We start from the raw sequence: 22,980 nt of genomic DNA, 5'->3' as shown, positions 1-22,980 counted from the left end.
GCGCACCGAGCTTCTTTCTAAGTCACAGACGCGATAGCTGTGGCCGAACTCTATTCCCATAAATTCTCGCTGGAATCGGCAGTTCGCACCCCCTATGTATCGGCTGTCTTGACGATGGAAGTTTTCGAGCAGTCGCAGGCCAGGGCCGCTGTCTCGGCGATGTCGACCGTTCAGGCGCCGACTCTGGCTTTCCCTGGATTGAAAATAGATATCCTCTACTCGGCGTCGCCTATTCTCAGCCGCAGCTTCGGCGCGGTGCTCCGGATCAGCTCGGCGGCGACGCGTCGCTTCTCACTTGGCATTATGGCGCCCTTCCTGGCAAGCCGCTTCTTCTTCAGGCGTCTTTATTCGGTCTTGCCAAGGCAGCAGCACGTGCTCAAGGAGTAGAGGAGGCTAGAGGTGTGCCGTCGCGCCGGCTTGAGCTTTTACTTGCATGACGTCACGACTCCACCCCACGCGTGTGGGGTGCGAGGAGGTTACGTGCTCGGAGCTCTCGCAGGTTGTTTTTAGACAACGCGAGGCGGCGCACAGCTGGGATGAGTTTTCTCGTAACGCTCCAGGGCAGAACGAAAGCTTAAACAGCTCCGCTGTTAAAAGAACAACCCACCAAAGCGCACGAAATGTCAATGGTACGATAAAGTCGTCATAACGTTATCGTGAGACGCAAATTACGTCACTCGCATCACACTATTAACAAGCACCTAGTAATCAGGTCACTGTCGACAAGAAAAATCGTGCAAAACTTTCACAGCTTTTCTTTGTTTAGAGGGATAGGACCAGCAGGAGACCGAGCATCTAGTGTGCTGTGTATTGCCATACAAGTCTCTGCTCAGATAACCTGCTGAAATGTTAAGGCGATCATCGCTCTTCGGTACATTCCTCTACACGGGAATTTTGCACAAAAAACAAGGGTTGTCTGCAAATGTAAACACGAAACGATCACTACTATCAGCTTATTATGGAGTGTAAGGATTCAAAATAAAAATCACTGGGAGCATCAGAGAAGCCTGCCACAACGTGATCGCAGCTTCATTTCTCAGACACCGTCATTTGAGTCTAGTAGTTTGACGTCAGTAAAAGCGAGACGGGCGATGTGTGAAGGCTGTGGCCTGAGACATCACAAACACCTCAATCTGTTCATGTCCCGCTTGCATCCCTACAGGAGGTGCTGGGTAACGAGACTGGTGGCAGTTCCGCTTCCTCCTCGTCGTCGTCGCAGTCCAAGGGGGCCCGCACGCTGGACAAGCTGAACGCCGGCGAATACATCCGCGGGCTGGGCGGCCGCCGCGGCCTCGATAAAATCAGCGGCGGAGAGTTGCTGCGTTCTGCCGACGACGTCCAGCTTCTCCGGTCCCTGATGCTGTCGTACGCACTGCGAGGTCTGTCTCCCTCATCGCTCGGCTCAGGTACTCGCCGAGGCCTGGACAAGATCGGTGGCGGCGAGTACATCCGCGAAGCGGGTGCTTTCCCGATTGGTGCTGGACTGACCAAAAGGCAAGCAGCGTGTGTAGAATCACGGTTTTAGCTCTTTCCTTTCTTTAAGGCTTTCTTCCTTACCGTTTGTTGTCGCAATGACTCGTTGCGCAAACATTTGCGCTTCTTTGGCACGAGTTCTCTGGACCAAAACAGTTCTCTGGACCTACAGACCAATTTCACCGTCACTGCGTCGGTTATTTCAAATAAACTATGCGCACGATGCAAAAGGCAAGCAGAAAATGACGAAGTACTTCTTAATTCTTCAATTTCTTGTCATTTGCTTTTTTCGTCTTCAAGATGCACCAAACCGCCGAGTTTACAACCATCTGCATATGTATACTGAGCTGGTCGATCGACGATGACCGCTAGGGCCACATGGTGTCTTTGTTTCTAGGAACAGTGTCTGTCCTTCGTCCATTGCGGGCACGGCGGATTCTTCTGGCTTACTCTGTCTTGAAGCACACAAAATAATTAATAAAAGGTATTTACAGACGCATGGTCAGATTGTGCACCAGTATTGTGCTGCAGCCTGCTTTCTACAAGCCAGTATGTTGCAGAACCGACCTTGTAGCACAACATCCCGTTTTTCTTACTGCGTTTGCTCTTCAGGGGCGTTTAAATATCGCAATGGCCATCCTTCTATTCAGTTGACATCTGTTTTTATATTAAAAAGCCTGCATTAAAAGTCGCAAAACTAAACAACAAAGCAGACTACTCGAACAGTGTCCAATTTCTTGCGACTTTTGGAGACTTCAAATCTTAACTCGAGTGTGGAGAAGCACCATTTTAACCTATATAGTATTGGAGACGTAAGCAATTTGTACAGCCCAAGGCCCACTATTGCTTCTGTGCAAAACGGGAGCACTCTTAAACTACTTAGTATTTTGATAGCTGATATCGATATTTTAAGTAGCCCAAAAATGCGATGAGCCTAAAGTTATTGATGTCAAGAGCACAGGAAAGCAGCCACTTCGGTGCATGCTTGCGCACTTTGCTATCCTCGCTCCAGAAGCCAGGATACATTGCTTAGAAAACGTCCCCCTACGTCACTTTACAAAACGTCTCTAATTGTTTCGGATGATTGTGGAAAGTTGTCTCTATCCTTTGTTCTTCTTGTCACATATATAATGTCACAGAGGACAACGAGTAAAGGGCGAACAGTAAACACCAACCATGCTAACTGGTGTTCCACAATAAGAAAAGCTTACAAAATCGCAATATTACGATTTCACAGAGAGAAAGCGTAATTTGTTCTTAGGCAATGCATCCAGTGCTAACATATTTTTTAAATTTGAAGATCCAGCGAAGGAGAACATAATCGGCCTTGGAACTGTTGAAAGCCTTTTCCTCCATGGCTTGTAGCTACGCACAAGCAGATTCTAACAACGAAGTAATCATAGCGATAAATCATAACAAGAAGTTGTGCAAGACAAGCGTGAGAAGAGTCCCCACTCAATTTAAAGAGAAAGGGTGTTTCGAAGAACAGTTCATAATTGCAGAGTTTTAGGCCCCAAGCTGCGCACAGCCTGGGACCTAAAATGACATGTTCAAGACACGAGTATTCGTGTGAATTTCCACCATCCGTGGTTCTACAACGCATAGTCAAAGTCCGGTGCGCGAGTGGTTTTGCAATCCGGCACCATGAGAATCCCATTGCCACAGCCGCGCCTGAAAGGTGTGGAGTCATGCTGGGGAGGTATTCTGTGAGGGTCCACCTAGTACAAATGTCCATTTCATCTGCTGCTGAAGTTCTAATTGGCTGGGCTGGGCTTCGCGTCTACAGCAGCCAGGTGCCATAGCCAATCATAACTTCAACAGCAGGCGAAATGGACATTTCCACTAGGTGAACTCTTCCAGAATACATCCCCTGATGACCACAATGCCAGGGCTAATAAGCCACTGTGGAGACGGCGGGATCCCAAACCCTTAAATACCGATAAGACTGAAGGTTATTACAACGAAAATTATTTCCAAAAACTGGAATATTTTTGCGCTGCAAGTTCTGCTATTAAAGCATAATATTTTTCATTAATACATCTTCAACAATTGTTTGAAGATCACGGTATCGAAAATCGCATTGGTATAAGTATACTGCTCAACAAATGTTTATTTGCTAAAAGTAAACAATGTCAGGAATACCGCAAGAAGTAGCAGTGCCTCCAGCCTGTATCTTGTTTTCTACGTAGCGATGAATACATTTTAAAATTAATCTTAAGTAAAGAACTGCACCTAACCATGCCAATGCATTTGCCATATCCCTATGCCTCTCCTACCCTTTGATTCGCAGGTTTGACTCCTTAAGCGGATTGACCTTCGGCGGCGACCAGCTACGCCTGCAGAAGCGCGGATATGGCCACGGCGAGTTTGATGAAATTGATCACGCCGGATGGCCTGGTTTTTACAAGCGCAACTTCGACGAGATCGACAGAAATGGCTTCGAAGGTTTCAACAAACGCAACTTTGACGAGATCGATCGAACTGGATTTGAAGGGTTCTACAAGCGTTCGGGCGCCCGGAAAAAATGAGGGTCTAAAGTATTAACTAGATCCCCGTCTCAGCGCCCCTACATCCCAGTCGCGACAATCCCAGCATCCACCGATACCTCTGCATCAGTTTAGGTCCTTTGATTACTCTGTTTCAAACTTTAGTCTGGCCAAATACTATAGGTAGATTTGGAAAATGCGAGTTTTCTAGCCTCAAAGTGCGAGCATCTAATATTTCACATGTGGCAGTAGAATTCTGTGGCATTATTATGATACAGTGGGCAGACAGATTCCCGTCGATACAGTCGCCGCCAACTTCGTCACCCCTTGAGTTTTTGTTATTGAACAAAAAGAAAACTGTGTGCAAAGAGCCCTTGTTGGTTTTGTAACCGGCAGGATTTCTGCAGTCTGATTTGTCCTTGTAGACCTCGATCGTGCGTCCTTAGGTAGGTGAGGACAGAATCACAAGGAATTGTGGTCTGAGATACTGGTATTGTGGTAAGCGGTATTGTGGTATATCGTGGTAAGCAGTAGCAAGTCGTTTGCCTAGGCTCTGGCTCAGCGAGCTCTTACGACATGCCTAAGTATAAATGTAATAAATGAGAAGTCCATCGAGAAGCGAGTGCGGCGTTAGAAAGCGGAAGCGTTGGACGGTATGCGCGCACGCCAGATTCGCAATATGCAGAAGCTACGTAAGAGCTCAAAGGAGTAGTCCGCGATGAAAAAGTGGTACAATATTTTTGCTCAGAGAGCGCTCGTCTGCCACCATGCAAATAAACCTTGTTGAACTATTGTGGTGTTTGCTGCATTTTCATCTAATCTGTGGTCTAACGTTGCCACGGCAGGTAGACCATGGTACCAGGTAGGCGGAGGGATATGCCTATCGCAACAGCTTGTGTTAAGTGTCGATCATGACAAATCTTGCACGGTGTTGTTTTTGTGTAAATCTGGTCATTCGCCAACCGCTCCAACAAGTGCCGACACATGGACTTTGTGATCTTGTTGTCCATGAATGCGTTTGTCAATACGCTTCTTTAGTGAAGCGCGATCTGAGTTTTTTTTTATGCGTTGACTGTTCTGTGTTACCTTCTTTCCTTCCGTTTTAGGAAACAGATGACTCGCTATGATATGCCTGAGTGAGCCCTGCGCATGCGCTCTGCGCTAGCAGATTAGTCGCGAAACCTTTCGGAAGGGTCGGTCGCACGCGTGGGCGCGCGCCGGAAAGAGCTCCGAAAAAAAAAAGCACGCGTGCTTGCAGCAGCAGGGCATGCGAGCTGCTGCAAACACGCGTGCCATGTACAGCGTCGAAACTACACTAGTAGCTCGACGTCAGTGCGGTGCCGAAAACGTGCGTAGCGTACAACTCTACCTTAAAACAGAAAGCGTCCAGGGCTTCGTGCGAGTGTTCTGGACTACACTACTGATGGCTAGCAAGTTTAACGAAAAACTCGTGTGGTTACACTTGGGCGCCACTTAAAACACGTTGCTGACGAAGGCTTCTTGCAGCGTCGGCCCCCACTTGCTGGAGGTGACAGTGCGTGCCTGACTTCGCGTACCGGTTTAAGGGGTGGTAACACTGGTTATATACGGGACCGACAATATGCTCGCGCCAACGATTGTCCGTCTGTTCAGCACACTGCGTCACTGAAACTCTCGTACCAGACTGATAACGGCTGAGCACGAATTGTCGTACTGCGACGGGCTTTCTTGTCGACGGAACGGACAAAATCGGCGTGCCGGCCATCGTTCGACCGAGCCCTGCGCGATCGGCTATCGAACCGACAACACGATAGTGACAGCGTCTTCGCTTGCATATATAATTAATCGCGCTCAAAACGAGTCAAACATGCATACCCATTTGAAATGCACAAGCTTCAACCCTCTCAATCCGGGTAGATGAAGTCTGAGCCAATGTTGATACTATTCAGTGAAAGTTGAGCCTGGCGCCGTGGAGTGTCTCCGCCCACTACCGGTTGTCCTGAAATGAAATGTAAGTAGTTAGGACGTAGGAAACTGCTTTTATAGTTCAGTTCTGGCTTTAGGGGCGATTTGAAATCAACTACACTTCACTTCGCATGGCGCGTACACAATACGTGGCAAGCGGAGACATAGCATTGTGCCAACATCTGTACGTCACCGTACCCGTAGGCTGCCGGTCGCATTCGCTACGTAGATGGGAGGGTCTGTGCGTGTTGTTATGCTGACGCATTTCTCAATTCCGTATGTTCACTGTTCACCTCTGCGTCAAACATTAAACAGGCATGAAGTACACAGCAGCATAAAAGACCGTCTCGCTCAGTTATACTAACGGTGTCAGTGATGGCACACGCGTTTTTGTAAGATAACAACACAGCCTCTAAATTAGCGCTTATGCTGAGCGCAGTTTGATCTAATAATGCTTTATGGTACACGCGTACTGCATGTATGATGAATTTAAAAAAAGCGCGAATCAGTAATAAATTACCAGCCCGTAATATACGTATCAGCATCACAGTATAAGTGGTGCGGCCGCTCATAGTGACTCGTCTCAAGGTGGAACAGCACGGCCCATATGCGCAGAAATGTGTGCTTTGCTACGTTTGACAATATTTCCCATCAAAAATGCATATTTTCCACAATATCTCACGCTAACAACGATCTGTGGCTGTAGATGTTGATGTAAACATGTGCACCGCTTTGATAAATCTGACGTGGAAGGCTGCGCTTGCAGATTTCTTGAATATGCGATATTTCTGAATATGTGTAAAAAGAATGCAAGACGTGAGCTCCAAGCGCAGAAATCACCGAAACGAACTCCAAGGCAGCCGTGCCGCCAAACGGAACTCAGCGTGCCTTTAACGTCCGCACTGTTTGCACAACAGCGCACTCAGGCTTCCTCACTCAGTAGTCAGTGGGTGCCACATGGTTTCCAGGAACGACATGCGGCCCCGGAGAAGCCGCTATTATTTATTCGCGATCCACGAAACGCACAACCGACGCGCACTTAACGTGGGCGCAGGTGGCCAAATCAACGGGCGAATGCCCCGGCACCCTGCCAGAAAGTTTCCAGCGGCGTATGGCAGAGGGCAGCACAGCAAAAAGGAAAAAAAGGCGGATTGTTTAATTTGCACGTGTGGATGCAAGCCCAGAAACAGAGTACAGGAACGATGTACTGTAATGTTATAATAATTGGGGTTTAGGCACATTGTTGCTTTATTCTTAGTTTAAATAAACCACAAACAGCACAAGAAGAATGACACGGTGATCACGATCTGTATACTTCGTTGTGCCGAACATGGACCAAATATCAAGCACTCAGTCATGCCTCACATCCAGAGCTACTTGCATTCTAACATTGTAGGCACAGCAGAGAAAATCAAGCCTTGCTCATGGCTTTTAGTTCCAGTCCGTTACAATGTATTCTCATGTGAATAAAGAAAAACATAGTATTATCAATGCGTAGTAAGTGGCGTAAGCAAATGCTTTACTATGCTCGTTGGACACTCGTACCGATTTCCACTGGTACCACTTTCCACGGAGACAACATGACGAGAACTGAGCCTTATCACTTTCGTCACTACTGTGCCTGTCCCTTCACCACATTTTTTTTTGCGTGTAGTATACCTAACGTGGCCTTGGCAGTGTCAGCCAGCGATGTGTCTCAATACTGAGCATAAAAAACACCGATTGAGCAGGAGGCGTCCCATGGGACGAGTACCGTAACTTCGACCCTTGAAGGACCACAATATTTGGTCGAATTATCCGAAAGGTCGAATTCTAAAGCGGCGAACGAATATAAATAAGTTTTCTTGCCTAACTTATTACGTCGTTGTTGCAGTGCCTCATCATCAGATTGTGTTTTTTTGGCACGTAAAGCCGCATACCCTAATTTTATTTGTCGTCGTCGAAAGACTAATTCAACACAGTGTCACAATAACTGCGCTTGTCATCGTTGGTCGCTGTCGGCGGAGCTGGCAAAACCCTTAAAAGTGACGACATCCAGACAACAACGCAGGAAGATTTGATAAGCGTTACGCGAATATATAATGTCGGGGCCATTTTGCCTCTTTGAGAATTTAATTAACAGCAATCGTTAATTTTCTTTAGAATACTCCCTAACGTCGGCTTTCCGCACCACTGAAGAGACAAATACATTTGTCCTGCCCCTTCATATTCTACGCGGGTGACTCTAACAAAGGCATGTGTCGACAGCAGCGTGGGCCGATCAACAGAACTCATGTATTGTAATGGACCAACCTACAAGTTCGCACCAGCGAAATACATGTTTTTCAGGGATTACAACAAAGGACAAGTTTATTGCAGAAAGAACAGTGAAACTAAACAATGGTGAGAAACAAAAAGTAAATTAGATAGAATATATCCTTGATGACTATCGATGCCGTGCGGATGACTTCTGAAAGGAGTACACAACGCAAATGTGTGAGTAAACATTTTAATTGCTGAATGCTGTTATTCAGTGCTTTTTCTTTTATTTGTCGCTTCTTCCCCATTGCAACCCATTATAAATAGCTGGTGTCTATGCCTACTGAAGTGCTAGACATACTTGCATTGCAAATGGCTCGATCGACTCCTCTGGCGAACACGTGGTCATTGACACCGTCACGTTGCGTAGTCGACACTCGGTTACTGAGGCGGAATTCAATAAGCGAACTTACGAACAAGTTTTGGCGTAAGAAAACTTTGATGGGAAAAGCACATCCACAAGGCTAAAGCTCTTTGTAAGATCAGCAAACTTGCCATACCCGCCGCTGCAAAGACGAGCGTGGTAGCTGAAACAAAATTCACCGATGATTACGATACTTCCTGGTAAGGAAGTTGAGTGCAGGTCTATACGTGCTTTCATTTCTCGTGTTAATATTTTGTATTGTAGTTATATAGGTACACGGCTTATATTAGGAACAGAACGATGTGAGTGGCGTGCTTTGTTTCCATACGGGCGACGCGTGCTATTGTCGGCCCACAGCCCGTCTTGCGAGGCATTTCGCTTTTCTTCTGACGCTTTGCAATTGAACTGAAATTGAATTGCAATTTATTCCGCAAAAAAATTGACATCAGGAGATTTGACGTCAGGAGATTGACGTCAGGAGATTTGACGTCAATCAAATTTGTTGTCAGGAAATTGGAATAAAAACATACTGGAATAGTTTTACGTTATAGGGCCCCTAGACAGCCTTTCGCAGCTGCCGACATAAGAAGAAATGTCTACGATAGGGGAGTGCCAGTCTTACACACATAATTATATCTATTTGCGCTGCTCGAGCTGACGCGTTTAAGTGTTGGACCGCACTGTTCAGACCGATTGGCTAGAGGCTACAACTGTTAACCGAGGGTGACACGTGCTTATATCTTTACGGCGCGTTTTCATTTGTTCACTCACAGTGCATTGATCAGCTTCAGTGCACAATTGATAGGGTTTGCGTCGTTGTGAAAGGCAGTAACATTAATGCTGTACTGGGAACTTCTGCTTAACGTCTGATGCGTTGTGCTTCTTTATGCGCGCAACAGCCTGACTTTTTTCATACTATTTGTGGAACTCTATGGGTGGCAACAAATAGCTGTGTAGCGTCCATCCATGACAACCGCCAAGTTTGTGAGTGACGTGTTTTGAACATTTCTATCGCTTTCTTTTTTTTAGTTTGAGCTTTGGGGCTGTGGATGATTATTTCTTGCCACGCACTTGCGGCTGTGGTTCTCCACGCGAAATAAAACAAGAAAAAAAGAATGCCTTAGCGTTTCTAATTTTCAAAACTTGTTGCTATTGTACAATAAGATCTCGCCTTCCAAGCTGTTATCCTCAGCCTTCTATTATATTGTTCGTAGTTTTAATTCAGCACTAAGACGACGGGATGTAGTGTCTGTGCTCGCGGTGTTGATCATCGTGTGGCTACGTTATGAGTGGACATATGTGTGCACACATATACATATGTATATAGGCAGGTTGCGAGCGTAGTTCCCGCGTCTACTAGGACGCCCCTCGCGGCGGCGAGCGCGCAACTGGCAGGATACGACCGGGCCGGTTGCGATCGGAAAGCCTGTCTGTGCACTCTTTCACGCGTAGCTGCTGCCTTTTCTGAGCAATGTTGAAGTGCAACCCGAGCTGTTGAGTAGTGGGCTACAACAGCACGCACACCAACTCACTAGGAACAAAGTTTTACAAGTTTCCGAGCCGACCATATGAAGTAGAATGGCGTCAATGCTGGCTCGCGCTTGTCCGACGGCAGACTGTTTTATGTTCCGGCGTTATGCCAAATGCGTTAACGCTAGCAACGATGGCAGCAACGGGACACCTGTATTGCGTACCAGCATATGCAGCAAGCAAAGTAATTTGTTTCCACACTCTACCGAAGTAAAGCTGTGAAACTCTTTCCCAATCCTCTCCCTTCAAACAGCGCCAAGGCCTGCTGAGAGCTACGAGGAGGGGTTGCAGCTGGCTCAGCTGGCATACACTCCTCTGCGCCCAGCATATCAACTAGAGGGCATTTGAGAGCACCAAAATATTTGACGACGTGGTTTATTAGAACCTCCTTTGCACGCACTGAAAAATCGCAACAACATAAGAAGTGTCGGACTTCCAGTGACTTGGGCGAAAATATTTTCCCAGCGTAGCCTAACAAAACTGGTAAGCTCCTCACTTTTTTGTGGTTGGGGAGAGCAACATTAGAATAACTCGGCTAGGTCTTACTTAACGTTGGTACGCCCCACGTTTTTAGTTGAGATGTTTTGGAGTCGCATTTGCCGTCCTGCATGCACAGGGCAACTACCGCGGCGTTCTTGCTATTCGCTAGGATGTCAGCACGGCAACCGCAGCTCCCAGCTAAGATTTGTCTGCTGTCGCCGATCTGCAAGAATCAATGTGACCTATAATTTCGTGCGTCCACAACGTACATAACGACGTAACTTACGCTGAGCTTCACGCATCTCGCTGATGCGGTGATTTAAATGTCGTTTGCGGAATACACCTAGCAGTCACTTCCGATCCGTGCGAGTTCAGCACTTCCCTCACGTCGTACACGTGCCCCGCTTCAAGTCGACGACTTCCTTTCTCCAAATTCTTTCCACGAAAAAAGCTGGCAAGATCTTGTGATTCCCGAAACCCGGTTAAAATTAATATCGGCACGCTGTTTCGCGCCATCGCTACCGTTTGACAGGGCGCCAAACACGCAGCGCAAGCTGCTGACGCCGTGAGTAATCCTACCACATTCGCGCAACTATTCGTCAGATGGCGCTGGGGGTCCGAAAGACAGGGCGCCGCCTAGCACTTGCAACGTGCCCATAGCGGCTTGTGCTTTTCACTGCTTCATGCAGTATCTGCTGGTATGTGCACGTTTTTAGCAAGAATTTTTCCTTGTATGAAGTGACCAAGTTACATTCATTTTGCGTAACACCAATTTTAAATCTATATGTATTTGCAACGATTAGGAGGCGTCGTTGTATTGGTTTTACAGTTTTTTTGTTTCTTTGTTTGTTTTCCTGTTTTTCCGCTTGTGTTATTTTTATTGTAGCATGCATGATCTGTTTAAATGCGTATACTCTATCTATCACTAACTTGTTGCAATACCGCTATGTAATGCTCACATGGGCCTTTAGGGTAATTAAAAAAAAAAGAATATGTAGGGAGGACGGTAATGCTGTTGACGATATGAAGCCGGAAGTCAACGCGATGGTATAACGAAGATATAAACGGCAGATATAATCACGTACCACCATTGGTATGAAGATCATGTGCGCTGCTTGATCAAGAGTGATTGTGTGAAATAAACCCACCTCGCAAAGGAGTGAATAATTCTCGCTTGAGTCGGCACAAACACACAAATACACACACGACACGCACAGTCAAGACGACAAAGAAAAGCAACAGTATGACCGCCATCATCGCCTCACGATTGGCGGGAGATGCCTATTCTATACCCCAGATTAACATCAGTCTTTGGAGAAATGAAAAAAAAATTAAATAATGGGGCTTTACGTGCCAAAACCATTTTATGATTATGAGGCGCACGCTGTAGTGGAGGACTCCCAGAATTTAGACCACCTGGGGTTCTTTACCGTGCACCTAAATCTAAGTACACGGGTGTTTTCGCATTTCGCCCCCAACGAAAAGCGGCCGCCATGGCCCAGATTCGATGCCACGACCTCGTGCTCAGCAGCCCAACACCATAGCCACTGAGCAACCACGGCGGGCAACGAAATGAAGTCAATCACGTCTTTCAGTCGCTTCTTGTGAAGTCTTTCTTTCCTCCCTCTCACTTAAGCAACCCTTTATAAGCGTTTGTGTTTTCAGCGGAAGAATTTTCTTCCCGTCGTTGACCGTCTTACGGTGCTCAGCGCCTCCTGCGCAGTAGCGAGATCAACATGACTGCATGAAAAAAGCGGCCACAGTGGTCTCGTATCGCGAAATGCACAATATGAAGCCTGCACGACGTTTAAGGCTAAACCCCATGAGCGCGATTTTGACAGCGACGAGCGACGGCTTCGAGCGACGTATCGGACCGTCGCTTGAAGAGATCGCTCGGTCTTATCGCACAATCGCTCGGTTCTGCAAATCTAGAATTTGTCGCTTGTCACCCGGAACCGCTATGAGCGACTAGCCAATAGCGCGAAGCCGGAACTGGATGTACAAATCTCAAGCACTTCCGTTTGTCACACAAAACGAGCTAATGATCGAATTTTAATACGTGCAAGGATGATAACCTACTGCAAGACCTTCAGAAATATTTTATGCTGCTGTTTACAGTAAAACACATCAACTTAATTTAATAAGGCACGCGTCACGCTAGTTTCGGCACCTGTATTGCGGCCCTCATACCGGCAGCACTGGAGAGGTCTTGCCTTTCATTTTTAGAAGATAGGCAGCAGCACAGTAGGTGTTCTATGGTTTTCTAGACACCGTAGGCATTGCACTCGGCGCTATCAGCCATTCCAGCCAGAAATGCATAAGCATTGGTGAATGCGACGCCCAAACCTAAGCGGCCTAGCACTGTTTCCTCATTTCGCGGAAGACCTGGTAACAGCCGCAGTTGCATAGAGAGATCAAGGGAATGCAAGCGATGTTGAGTGAATTCAGGTGTGTGCCACTTCTCCAATGTGAAATAGTGCGCTAGCTTGCCTAAGTGTTGGGCTGCATTGGTCTGCGATAAAGGTATTGAAACAAGGGTTGCTCCTTCGTGTGCTTTTCTAGCAGCTTCGTCAGCGAGGTCGTTGCCGGAGATACCGCAATGACCAGGCAGCGACTGAAACACGACGTCATGTCCTTTCGCGATCATGTGATGGTGCATTTCTCGTATCTCCGACACGAGTTGTTCACATGACCCCCGACGAAGAGATGACAGAAGACATTGTAAGGCTGCCTTCCAATCGCAAAATATAGCCCACCGATTAGCCGGTTTGTTAATAATATAATCAACGGCACCTCGGAGGGCAACAAGCTCCGAACCGGTCGATGTTGTCAAGTGATAAATCTTGTATTGGATGCTTAGTGATCGTGATGGTATAACCACTGCGCTGGTGGAGCTGGTCTGAGTGGAGGAGCCATCCGTATATATGTGGACTCGATCAAAGTAGAAAGTGTGCAAACATTACAGAGCTGCTTGCTTCAAGGCCAAGGTAGGCAGGTCGGTCTTCTTTCTTATCCGTGAAACCGTAAGACGCACTTGAGGTTGTTTTAAGCACCACAAAACTGAGGTTGAACGTTCTGAGGGTGTGAAAATTGATGGCAAGGAGGCACGATGGATGCTGACCTTGTTGGAAAAGGACGCCTGTGGTCGTCGTTCTGGCAGGCACGCAAGAGAGCTTGACTGCATCCGTGAAACATGACGAACATAGGCTCTAAGCGTTTCAGTGTTAATGTAAGTCGTGATCGGATGGTGTTGAGCCATTATAATGGTTCCAGCTGTTGAGGCGCTGCGCGGAAGGCCTAGGCAAACACGTAGTGCCTGCACCTGCACGCTCTGAATACAAATGCGGGGCATTTAAAAGCTTAAGGCAGAACAAATATCTCGATGACTGTCTACAGTAATAAAATTAGCATTGATGCAGTCCAGTGACGCAACGTATTGTTACCGCCCTAAGATCGTCGTATACGAAGCGTGTGCAGCAGTGACCTCGTTCTCTCGTGCGTCAATGATGATTATTTATTGGCATCCCTTTTGAAACGGGACGGTGAAAAATAGTCACCTAGCCTTCTCGGTTTAATCAGGTATGCTATGCACGTTTTTCATCTAGCATTTTATGTGTACACCTCTTTAATATTTTTCTTTTCCTTTCAAAACCTACCCTGCACCACTAGCCATGACTGTATGAGATCCGGTCGTATCGATCTCTTCCCTGCTTATTTTCCATCCAATACTCTAGACGTACGTATCTTGCTTGTCTCGACTGCTGACCGGTTGATGCTTCCGTCCGCTTTAAATCCATGCACTTCTGGGAGGTGTACGTTACGTGCGGTTCCCGCTGGCTGAATCCCTTCTCATTCCATTAGGATGTGCTCAGTGGTCTCCGGATTTCCGCTGCAGCATACATGTGCCTCATCTATTTTCGAATATATGCTCCGGTATGTTTTTGTCCTTGGCGCACCGGCCGGAGCCTCGATAGCAAGGCACTGCCCTTTCTGTTATCGTACAGATTTTGCCTTCTAATATATTTCTTCGCATTCTTGTTAAACTCGACGGTTCTTTTTGTTTTCATTCGTTGCACCCAAATAATTGACTCAGTTTCTCTCGCTTTCTTTCTGATGACTCCTGGTTCTCTATTTACAGTTTCAATTACATTCCACTTGATTACCAACATTCTTGACCTCTTCCTTCATGCTGCGTTCACGCTTTTCAAGTACAGATACTTGTGCACTTTAGCCTCCCACTTATTTTCATCCATGTTCCTGAGTCATTCTTCAAAACTAAGTTTGCTCTGTGCTTCTCTGACTTCAAAAGAAGCGCCACCCATCTCACCCTACACTGACTCATTTGTGGTATTGTCGTGACCTGCCAAATTCAACCGGTCTACCGATCTTTGCCTAACTTCCAACCCAGATAAGATATCTGATTTTAAGCATAGAATGGGATTTACGAATGATAACGCTAGCACCATTGCACCTTTCCAGATTCTATACACCTCATACTTATATGAACATGCTGCGCTACCTCCCTATGAACTTCACCACCTGCATGTTGTTCCCCGAAGCCCATGTACGGCCTCCGAAACGTATGGCGTAGCGGTGCGTGCGAACGATGAGAATTGTTCTCTAACTGGTCGCATATACAGTGGCATATACCCAGTGGCCCAAGCTGTCGGGAAAGAGGTTAATTCAAGAGCGGCACATATTCAATGTACTCATGTTGCAGTTGCAGCTGGCTAAAGCGTTATCGCGAAAGTGGTTCACTGAAGACCGGCACACACCCAGTGCACTCATGGCGCGGTTAGCTAAAGCTCCTGGCTGCTGCGATGGAAGAACTGAATTGCAAGTTGCTCCTTTATTGCAGAGGTCGAGAAAGACGGTTAGATACCGAAATGGTTGCCGATCGAAAACTGCGCAAAATAGACCAGGACTGGTAACAGCATTATAAGGCAAACATCAACCCAGCTCCCGTCAAGGTTGTGAAGGAAGACGACCCGCTGCGCCAGCGGTAGCAGAGTTTGTCGCTGTGTGGTCTGGAGAACAATATTATCATCATGCAAGTGCATCTGACTCATGGCACAGCTAAGCAAAGTGTTGATTTGGGTTCGTTGGTGACTCGCGGGAACAAATTAACAGCCCAGGAAAAAAGTAAGGGCAACGTCCATGCTGTCATATATTTTTTTAGCTTGTCTTTTACTTGCTATGTTAATTTGTTACCATGGTATAATCGTTCACTTTCTCATGTCGCATATACGCCTACTGATGCGTCGCAAAAAGTAAGATGCTTGGCTGTGAATGGCGCGGCGGCGTGATGTGACAAAGCACGTATCAATCCACAATCATTAGCGAGTACAAAAATAAAAAAGTGGAGCCTTTACCATTACAATTTCGCACTGCAATAGAGAACGCCGAACAGTGTTGGAAGCAGTTGTATGGGTGTCAGTCATCAAATAAAGTGGCACGTTACGTTAGCACGATGTTGCTGCAATCGCAGGCTTTATTATCTGTGCCTTAGTGGCGACTTCTCATAACAAGGTCGCTTTCAGAACAACGTGACTGCGCTAGGCGACCGTACGAAAGCCTCACGAAAAACGCTGCACAACTCAGGTCCTCTTGCAAGGATGTACAGAAACTCAGTTGTACTCGACAATGATGACGCCATCCACTTAAGTGCCATTTTCTGCACTAATCGATATTTCTCTACTGAGCGGACACGCGCAGTTTTGCTGAGGCAACCTAGCGAAGGCGTCTGAATTATGCTTCATTCCTGTGCGCTCCCACCGAGGCATCAAAAACGGCTACAAATTGTAATAGCACTGCAGCGCCTGTGAATCATCTATTTCTCCCTGAAGCGTTCCTCGAACGATCTCATGCGGTGATTTATCATTCACGAAATCCCATCGTAGCGCTTTGCGGGAAATTACTTTTGACTTTCTCTCACCGCCGTCAGATTTTGGTCGTTTTAAGAAGGCGCTGGAAGAAATAATGCTTCGTATACTTGTTTTCACGAAGGCCGTTATCAGTACTTTAACATTCGAATAGATAGGAGAAAATTGTGGTTGTTGTTATCTTCATTAATGGCAGCAGCATACATGCGCAACCACGCGACACATGCTGGCAAGTGACAAAATATCTCTCATGAACATTCTAACTATTTTTATAAGCGTCCTTGTTGTCATTGAAGTAATAAAGGCGAATGTAGTATCAATAAAGAGATTGTCACCACTCTGCAGGATACGCATGAAAAGGTCTGAACTTGAGCATCTTGGTATGACTTCATTACGGAAGAAAGTGCGAAAGACTGAGTGACAAGAAAGAAAGCCTGGTGTTTCTTTCTTGCCACATTATTTTTCAAGACGTTTCCTGTAGTGAAGGATACGTTTCTACAAAATTAAAGGAATATAGTTGGGCTATTTTATTCGTAATTTTATCCTAATATCATTAGTTTCTAAAAAAGGGCAAGTTATGTGTGCTACCAGTCTACTTCGTGGCTAACATTAGGAATTGGACGGATGGATATGCCAAAATGGTTGCTCATATAGATTGCCCTAATAAGCATACATTCTTTTAGGATCTTCCCCTTGCTTGAGTAATTCCAAAGCATGCCCCTATTTTAATAATATAACAGTTAATTAGACAGAAATGTCAAATTAAGAATGAATTAGCCTTTATCTCCACTTGGCTGGTGCCCGCTGCTTCTGTGCATTACGCCCAGCATGAATTGGGATCTCATCCGAAAGTGCCGGTTCCTTTTTTAAGAGAGAGAAAATACTGGTTGGCATATCCCGCAAAAAAACACTCGAAACCTAAAAAGTAAAGTTCACGTGTAGGCGTCTTTCCTTTAAGGTGCCATAACTTGGAAAACATTTCCTGCGAGCAGATGAAACGTCAGGCGCCAACCGGGCTTCAGTTTTGATCTAATGGAACATCTCATGTGTGGAGAGTAAACTAGTGTAATGCGAACAGCTGCCGCCGTCTACGTCTCTCGGAAGAGGGCTGCCCGTACGACGCGGTCTTCATAAAGAGCGCCCCCGCGAGGAATGGCACATAACGCCGTCCGTTAAGAGTATCGGTTTCATTAACGCCGTCCAAGCCTCTCCACGGCAGCTCTGCAAACAAGGACGTCGGCGCTGCCACTCTGTCACCAGAAGGCGTAAGCCATACTAGCTGCTGACATACGTGTAGCTCCATGTGATCTTGATAGACGCATTTTTCTTCGGTTGCAATCTGTTCATCTCGTTAAAGTATACTTTCTATCACCTGTTCGTGCCGGTGACATATTTATTCCTCCTTATCACTGTCAAACTCTGTTCATTTTCATTGTTTTCTTCTTTTTTGCGTCTTGAGGAATGTTTTGAAAAAGCTGAGAGCGACCTGCCAGAAATAGCTGCCTTCCGCTCTGTCACAGGTGATGCGGTGAGGACAGAATGTACGAAGTTATATGCAGACTGTTATAGAAACCGTTTCCACGTAACGTCACACATCACTTCAAGATATGACCACACAACCCATAAGGCGGCCCAAGATATTGTACCGCTGCAGTCTGGAAAACATCCTGCACGTTACCACGTGCCGCATCTCGGGTATTGGTTTAAAGAAGTGAACGTAAGTAGCGGAACAAAGACACTTGGACAAGAACTAGGTGTTGATTATCTAACATAAACCTCAGAGTCCCAAAAGCATTCGCGTAGTAATCATGCACGTTCGCCTACGCCGTTCACTTCTATTTAGATAGCTTCCCTATCTTTCTGACGCTTTCGAGTTTCCTTCCGAGAGTAATATTGCAGGCTATCGATTGAGGGTCCTCAGAACTTTTCTCTCCGCCGGCTACCTTTGCCGGCCTCGGAAGAAACACTCGAACATGAGATGCCACTGAAAGAAGCTGTACGAAATCCCGCCCGCCGACACGACTGCCTTTGTATATGTATTTGTATACGTACATGTATTTGTATATGTATTTGTATATGAGCCAGCATTGGCGGATTTAGCCACATTCGGCCGTTTCAAGAGGCGGCGTTGCTTCACATTTGTTCTAGACGTGACTGTCTTTCTTAATTGAAGTTACGACAAACCCGCGCGGGGTGCACGGAAGCACTGGTGGATTTGCACGAAAAGGCACCCCAATGGAGTCATAATGTTTCGTCAGCCGAAACTAAGCGCATAGAGGACAAGCAGCGTGTCAAAGGGCGGGCCCTTCATACCTCCGAAACCGAGAATGGCTTATAAACGAGGACGTCTGCGTCGATAACATTAAGTAGACCACCAATGGCCAGATCAGATTTCGCTAAAAACAGCGCGAAATTGGTTTTGGTATTATGTATTCGCATCAATACGCCAAGACGCCTTTTAATCAAAAAGTTGTCTCTTCGCTCGCACGTGCAAGTGTGCGAAGCTAGTGTGGAGCACACCTCAGCGTCATGGACCTATCCCGCATGTAGAGCGAATCACTGCTGTGGTGGAGGGTTCTGCTGAATCAGGTCGAAGAGCACGAAGCCTCTACCGTGACTCGGACACGCAGTCGAGTAAACTAAAAGCCACTCACTTGACTGCAAGAAAAGAAAGAAAAAGAAAAGTGCATTCGAACAGACGGAGTTAACATGCGTACAAGGAGGGGACAAGCAAAATTATTTTAGCTTGGGCTCATGCGACATCCATGGCTCAGACGCGCATCGCATAATAGTTGGAAGTTAACGCACCGTAATAGTTCGTAGTAGGTTTACTAAAAAACGACAGATCGACGGAATGCTGGGCGTTTCGAGTAGCTTTACACGGCACCTGCCGCGGTGGTTATGGCATTCTGCCAAGGAGTTCGAGATCGCGGATCCAATCTCCTGCAAAAGGTTTCGCTAAATAGCCGAAACCTTCGTGGTATATCAAGTCTTATATTCGATGTCAATCACCGGTGCTACTCATAAGAGATGCAGAGGCATCTCCTATGACAAAATTAAGGAAATGAGAAAATTGTAGAGCAACATGAAAAACTACGTATTCAGCTTTCTGTTGCTCAATATGTGCTACATATAAGTGTTTTTCCGAGTGTGAATGAAGCCCGCGAATACACCAAAGTACCTCGAGCGTCCAGCCACGCGGAAATTTTGCGTGCATTTGCGGGCTGCTTTCACGCTTCGAAAAACACTCTTATGTTGCACGTATTGAACAACAGAAAGCTTTACCGGGAGCGTTTCATGTTGCTTTCCACTTTTCAGATTGACGCTTTTCATCTAATTAAAATATTTGATAAGGTGATTACTTAATTAAGAATAATTATCTAATTAAGCGGATTAAAACGAATAATTTGAGTATATCCAAGCGACGGCAAACAACATTACCTTGGTTCGATCCTGCTGCGTGACATTCGCATACTTTTAAACTATGGCTAAAATTTCCTTGGACACCCTGTACATCAAGCGTGCGCTCTGTTGAATTCTGAGGCCGTCTTGCTAATGCCGTCAAGCCTGTTAGCTATTCAGCTAGAAGCGAATAGGCAATGGATGCGAGCTCTCGTTGACAGTGAAGCTTCGGCGGCCATCGTAAAGAAAAGGAAAGCAAGGTCATAGTTATATATGCCCTGAAAAGGCAACATTTGTGCTGGGCTATGACGTAAAAAGCAACAATTGTGCTGGGCTATGACGTTACAGAACGTGAACACGGTGACTGAGTACGTGTAACTTTGGAATATTATTCGTATGCTACACAGGTACTAGCCTTAAAAAATCAATTCTTAGGTTTTATTTGCCTACTACGAATTGCGCCGTAGTGAGATACTCCGGATTATTTTGTCCACCTGGGGTTTTCTACCATGCACTCAATGGATGGCATATGGGCGTTTTTTTTTTCGTTTTGCTCCCATCGAAATGCGGCCGCCGCAACCGGGTGCGATCCCGTGCCCTCGGCCTTATCAGAGCAACGCCAAAGTGATTACGACACCACAACTGGCAAGCACTAGCTTTGCGGATAGAAAACATGGAATACGATTTTCTGCTTTCCCGCCTGGACGTAAAGTGAATTAAAGTGAATATTTACTGGAATGATAATGTATTTGAGTGCCCTAGTGTGGGTGACGTGAAAGCAAAACCCAAATCAAGATAACCGCGCGTACGGAATAAAAGGGATATTATTCATCAAACTTCTCCTGAGCGGCTTTGTTTAGAAAGATACCCACCAGACACAATGAAATGTTAAGTACCATTTATGTTTAAGCGCATAAGTGTAGCAAAAAAGACATCAACCAATCTAACGATGGAAAGGAAAGCATGGCTGAAAGAAGTAGTGCAAAAGATGATGGATTCTAATATCATCCGCCCATGCGTGTCTGCGTTTGCATCAGCGATATGCCTAGCTCTAAATGCTATCCTGCCGCTCGGCGCAGGCCATCCAATAATTTAGAGCCAATCACATTTGATTCAATTTTCTATGTCGAAGATAGACGACATTATCGATCAAATTGTGCGATGCAGCGGATTTTTTTTTACGATTGATGTTTGAAAAGGGTTTTGGCAAGTGCCACTTCATTAATAGTTCCCAGCTTTTATTACCCCCTGTAATATATGCGAATACAATGGCCAGCCATTTGCCAGCAAGAATTCGCCAAGCAGTCACAAAATTTGGCGGATACTGTTCTTAAACCTTACAGTGGTAGCTTTTAAAGCGCTTACACGGACAACATTGTTGTCTGCTCCAAGAATGAGCACTTACATGGAGAACACCTGGTACACGTGCTCAAAGCTCTCTTAAAAGTGGCTCTGAAAGTCAATTAAAGAAAAATCTAGTTCTTCCATGACGGAGTGATATTTCTGGATAGGTCACTGAATGGAAGCACAAAAAACGCAAAGAGTCTGTGACCCGCATTACAAGGCTAGCGAATCTGTATGACATCCATTCATTCCGAGTTTTCTTCTGCTTGACCGACCATTTTAGAGCATTCATAAAGGATTGTCTTCTGAAAATACAATGCTTGACAAGAATTACACAAAATGACTTGACCTTTTGCTCGACAGATGAGTGTGATGCGACCTACAGGCACCTGCTTTTTGTTATATCTTGTAATCCCCTTCTCAGCCTTCCAGACGCAGCCCTTCCTTTCGAACCGTGTACATATGCTCCTCATTGTGAAACCGGAGCAGTTCTTTACCAGCGAGAGCGCAGCCTAGCAAGAAATCAACATCTTAGTGCTGTTGGCTACTACAGTTACACATTCACGAAAAAAAATGCATTACACCACAACAAAGAAAGCCCCAGCTATATTAAAATTCATTAAATATTGGAGTTCATATTGGAAGGAAGGCATTTCAAGTTGTTCACCAACGCGAACTTCAGCAGATCGACTTCCTAGTCAATCGCCGTCTGGGTGCTCCAAAAATGATGCTGACACTCTATACATGTTTACGCTCACACCTGCAAGAACCCACGAAGGAACAAAAAATCGCCACATTAATAAAGGGAACCTGCCTCCATTTGCTGCATACTCTATTTGCTCCATGCTTCCAACGTTGGTCACACAAGTTTTAGATCTGTGTCATAGCAGCGCACATTCAGATGGCCATGATGAATTATAAATAACATACATTAAGTCTGCATAATATATATATGCAGTCCTGTTATTAATGTAAAACGAATCAAATGAAATTCAGGTAAGTTATTCAGCAGGTGGCCTGGCCCAACTATAGGAAGACACCATTTGAAATTATATGTATGGATATCACTGAGTTCTGTAAGAAGTCCAAAGGTTCAAAATAAAGCAAGTATTCTTCATACCTGTAGACGAGTGCACCACGATAGTGGCTGCAAAACCAGGAGGAGAGGATGCTAACAACGGTATTGATTTCATGAACCAGAAATGTTTAAGTACGTGAAAGTATTGGCATCTCGATAAAGGGCCAACATTTAGAACCCGAGCACTTCAATAATGGACGAAATACACGGAATTGCGCCGAGGATTTCTGCAACACATCATCCAGCTGCTAATGACTTAGCTGAGAGGGTCATTCGTTGTCTGAAGCAAAACTAAAGCATGTATCCTGTGAGTCAAGGTGGATGGAATTGCTGCCTTGAGTTTGCCGTATCCCATCACAACGAATCCTACACAATGGACCTTCAATGAACCCCAATGTTCGCCGCTACTGGGAAGCCAACATACCTTTCTGCGGGCACGTTATTGGCAGTGTACAAGACGGCGCGACTTATACAAATTAAAAGAAATCAGTAAAGCCAAGTGAAGTACCCGCGAAAGGATCAAGCAGAACTTCAACAAAGTATCAATCTATGCGTTACCTGTGCTTGGTGTGGGAGACTGGGTGCTGTTGAGGAAATTACCCTCACGGTGGAACACGATAAACAGGCGATCATATCGGCTTGAGAAAAGTGCTCGCAGATGGCCATGTAAAAACGGCTTGGTACATTCGCTCAAACGAG

The 22,980-nt window shown here is 45.9% G+C and overlaps 1 protein-coding gene across 1 annotated transcript in view; it reads left to right on the top strand.

Annotated features, from left to right (window-relative positions):
- LOC135915945 (uncharacterized) overlaps positions 1-4,732 on the top strand; it is a 69,723-nt gene extending 64,991 nt beyond the window's left edge. Inside the window, exons 2-3 of the mRNA XM_065449135.1 lie at positions 1,163-1,494; positions 3,764-4,732. Coding sequence (XP_065305207.1) covers positions 1,163-1,494; positions 3,764-4,001 — 570 coding nt within the window. The 3' untranslated portion in view covers positions 4,002-4,732. The remainder of the gene's footprint in view (positions 1-1,162; positions 1,495-3,763) is intronic.
- The last annotated feature ends 18,248 nt before the right edge of the window (positions 4,733-22,980 follow it).

This window comes from Dermacentor albipictus, chromosome 2, assembly GCF_038994185.2.
Source record: "Dermacentor albipictus isolate Rhodes 1998 colony chromosome 2, USDA_Dalb.pri_finalv2, whole genome shotgun sequence".
NCBI lineage: Eukaryota > Metazoa > Arthropoda > Arachnida > Ixodida > Ixodidae > Dermacentor > Dermacentor albipictus.
Note: the sequence above shows the minus strand (reverse complement) of the source record. Positions and strands in the feature narration are given on the sequence as shown.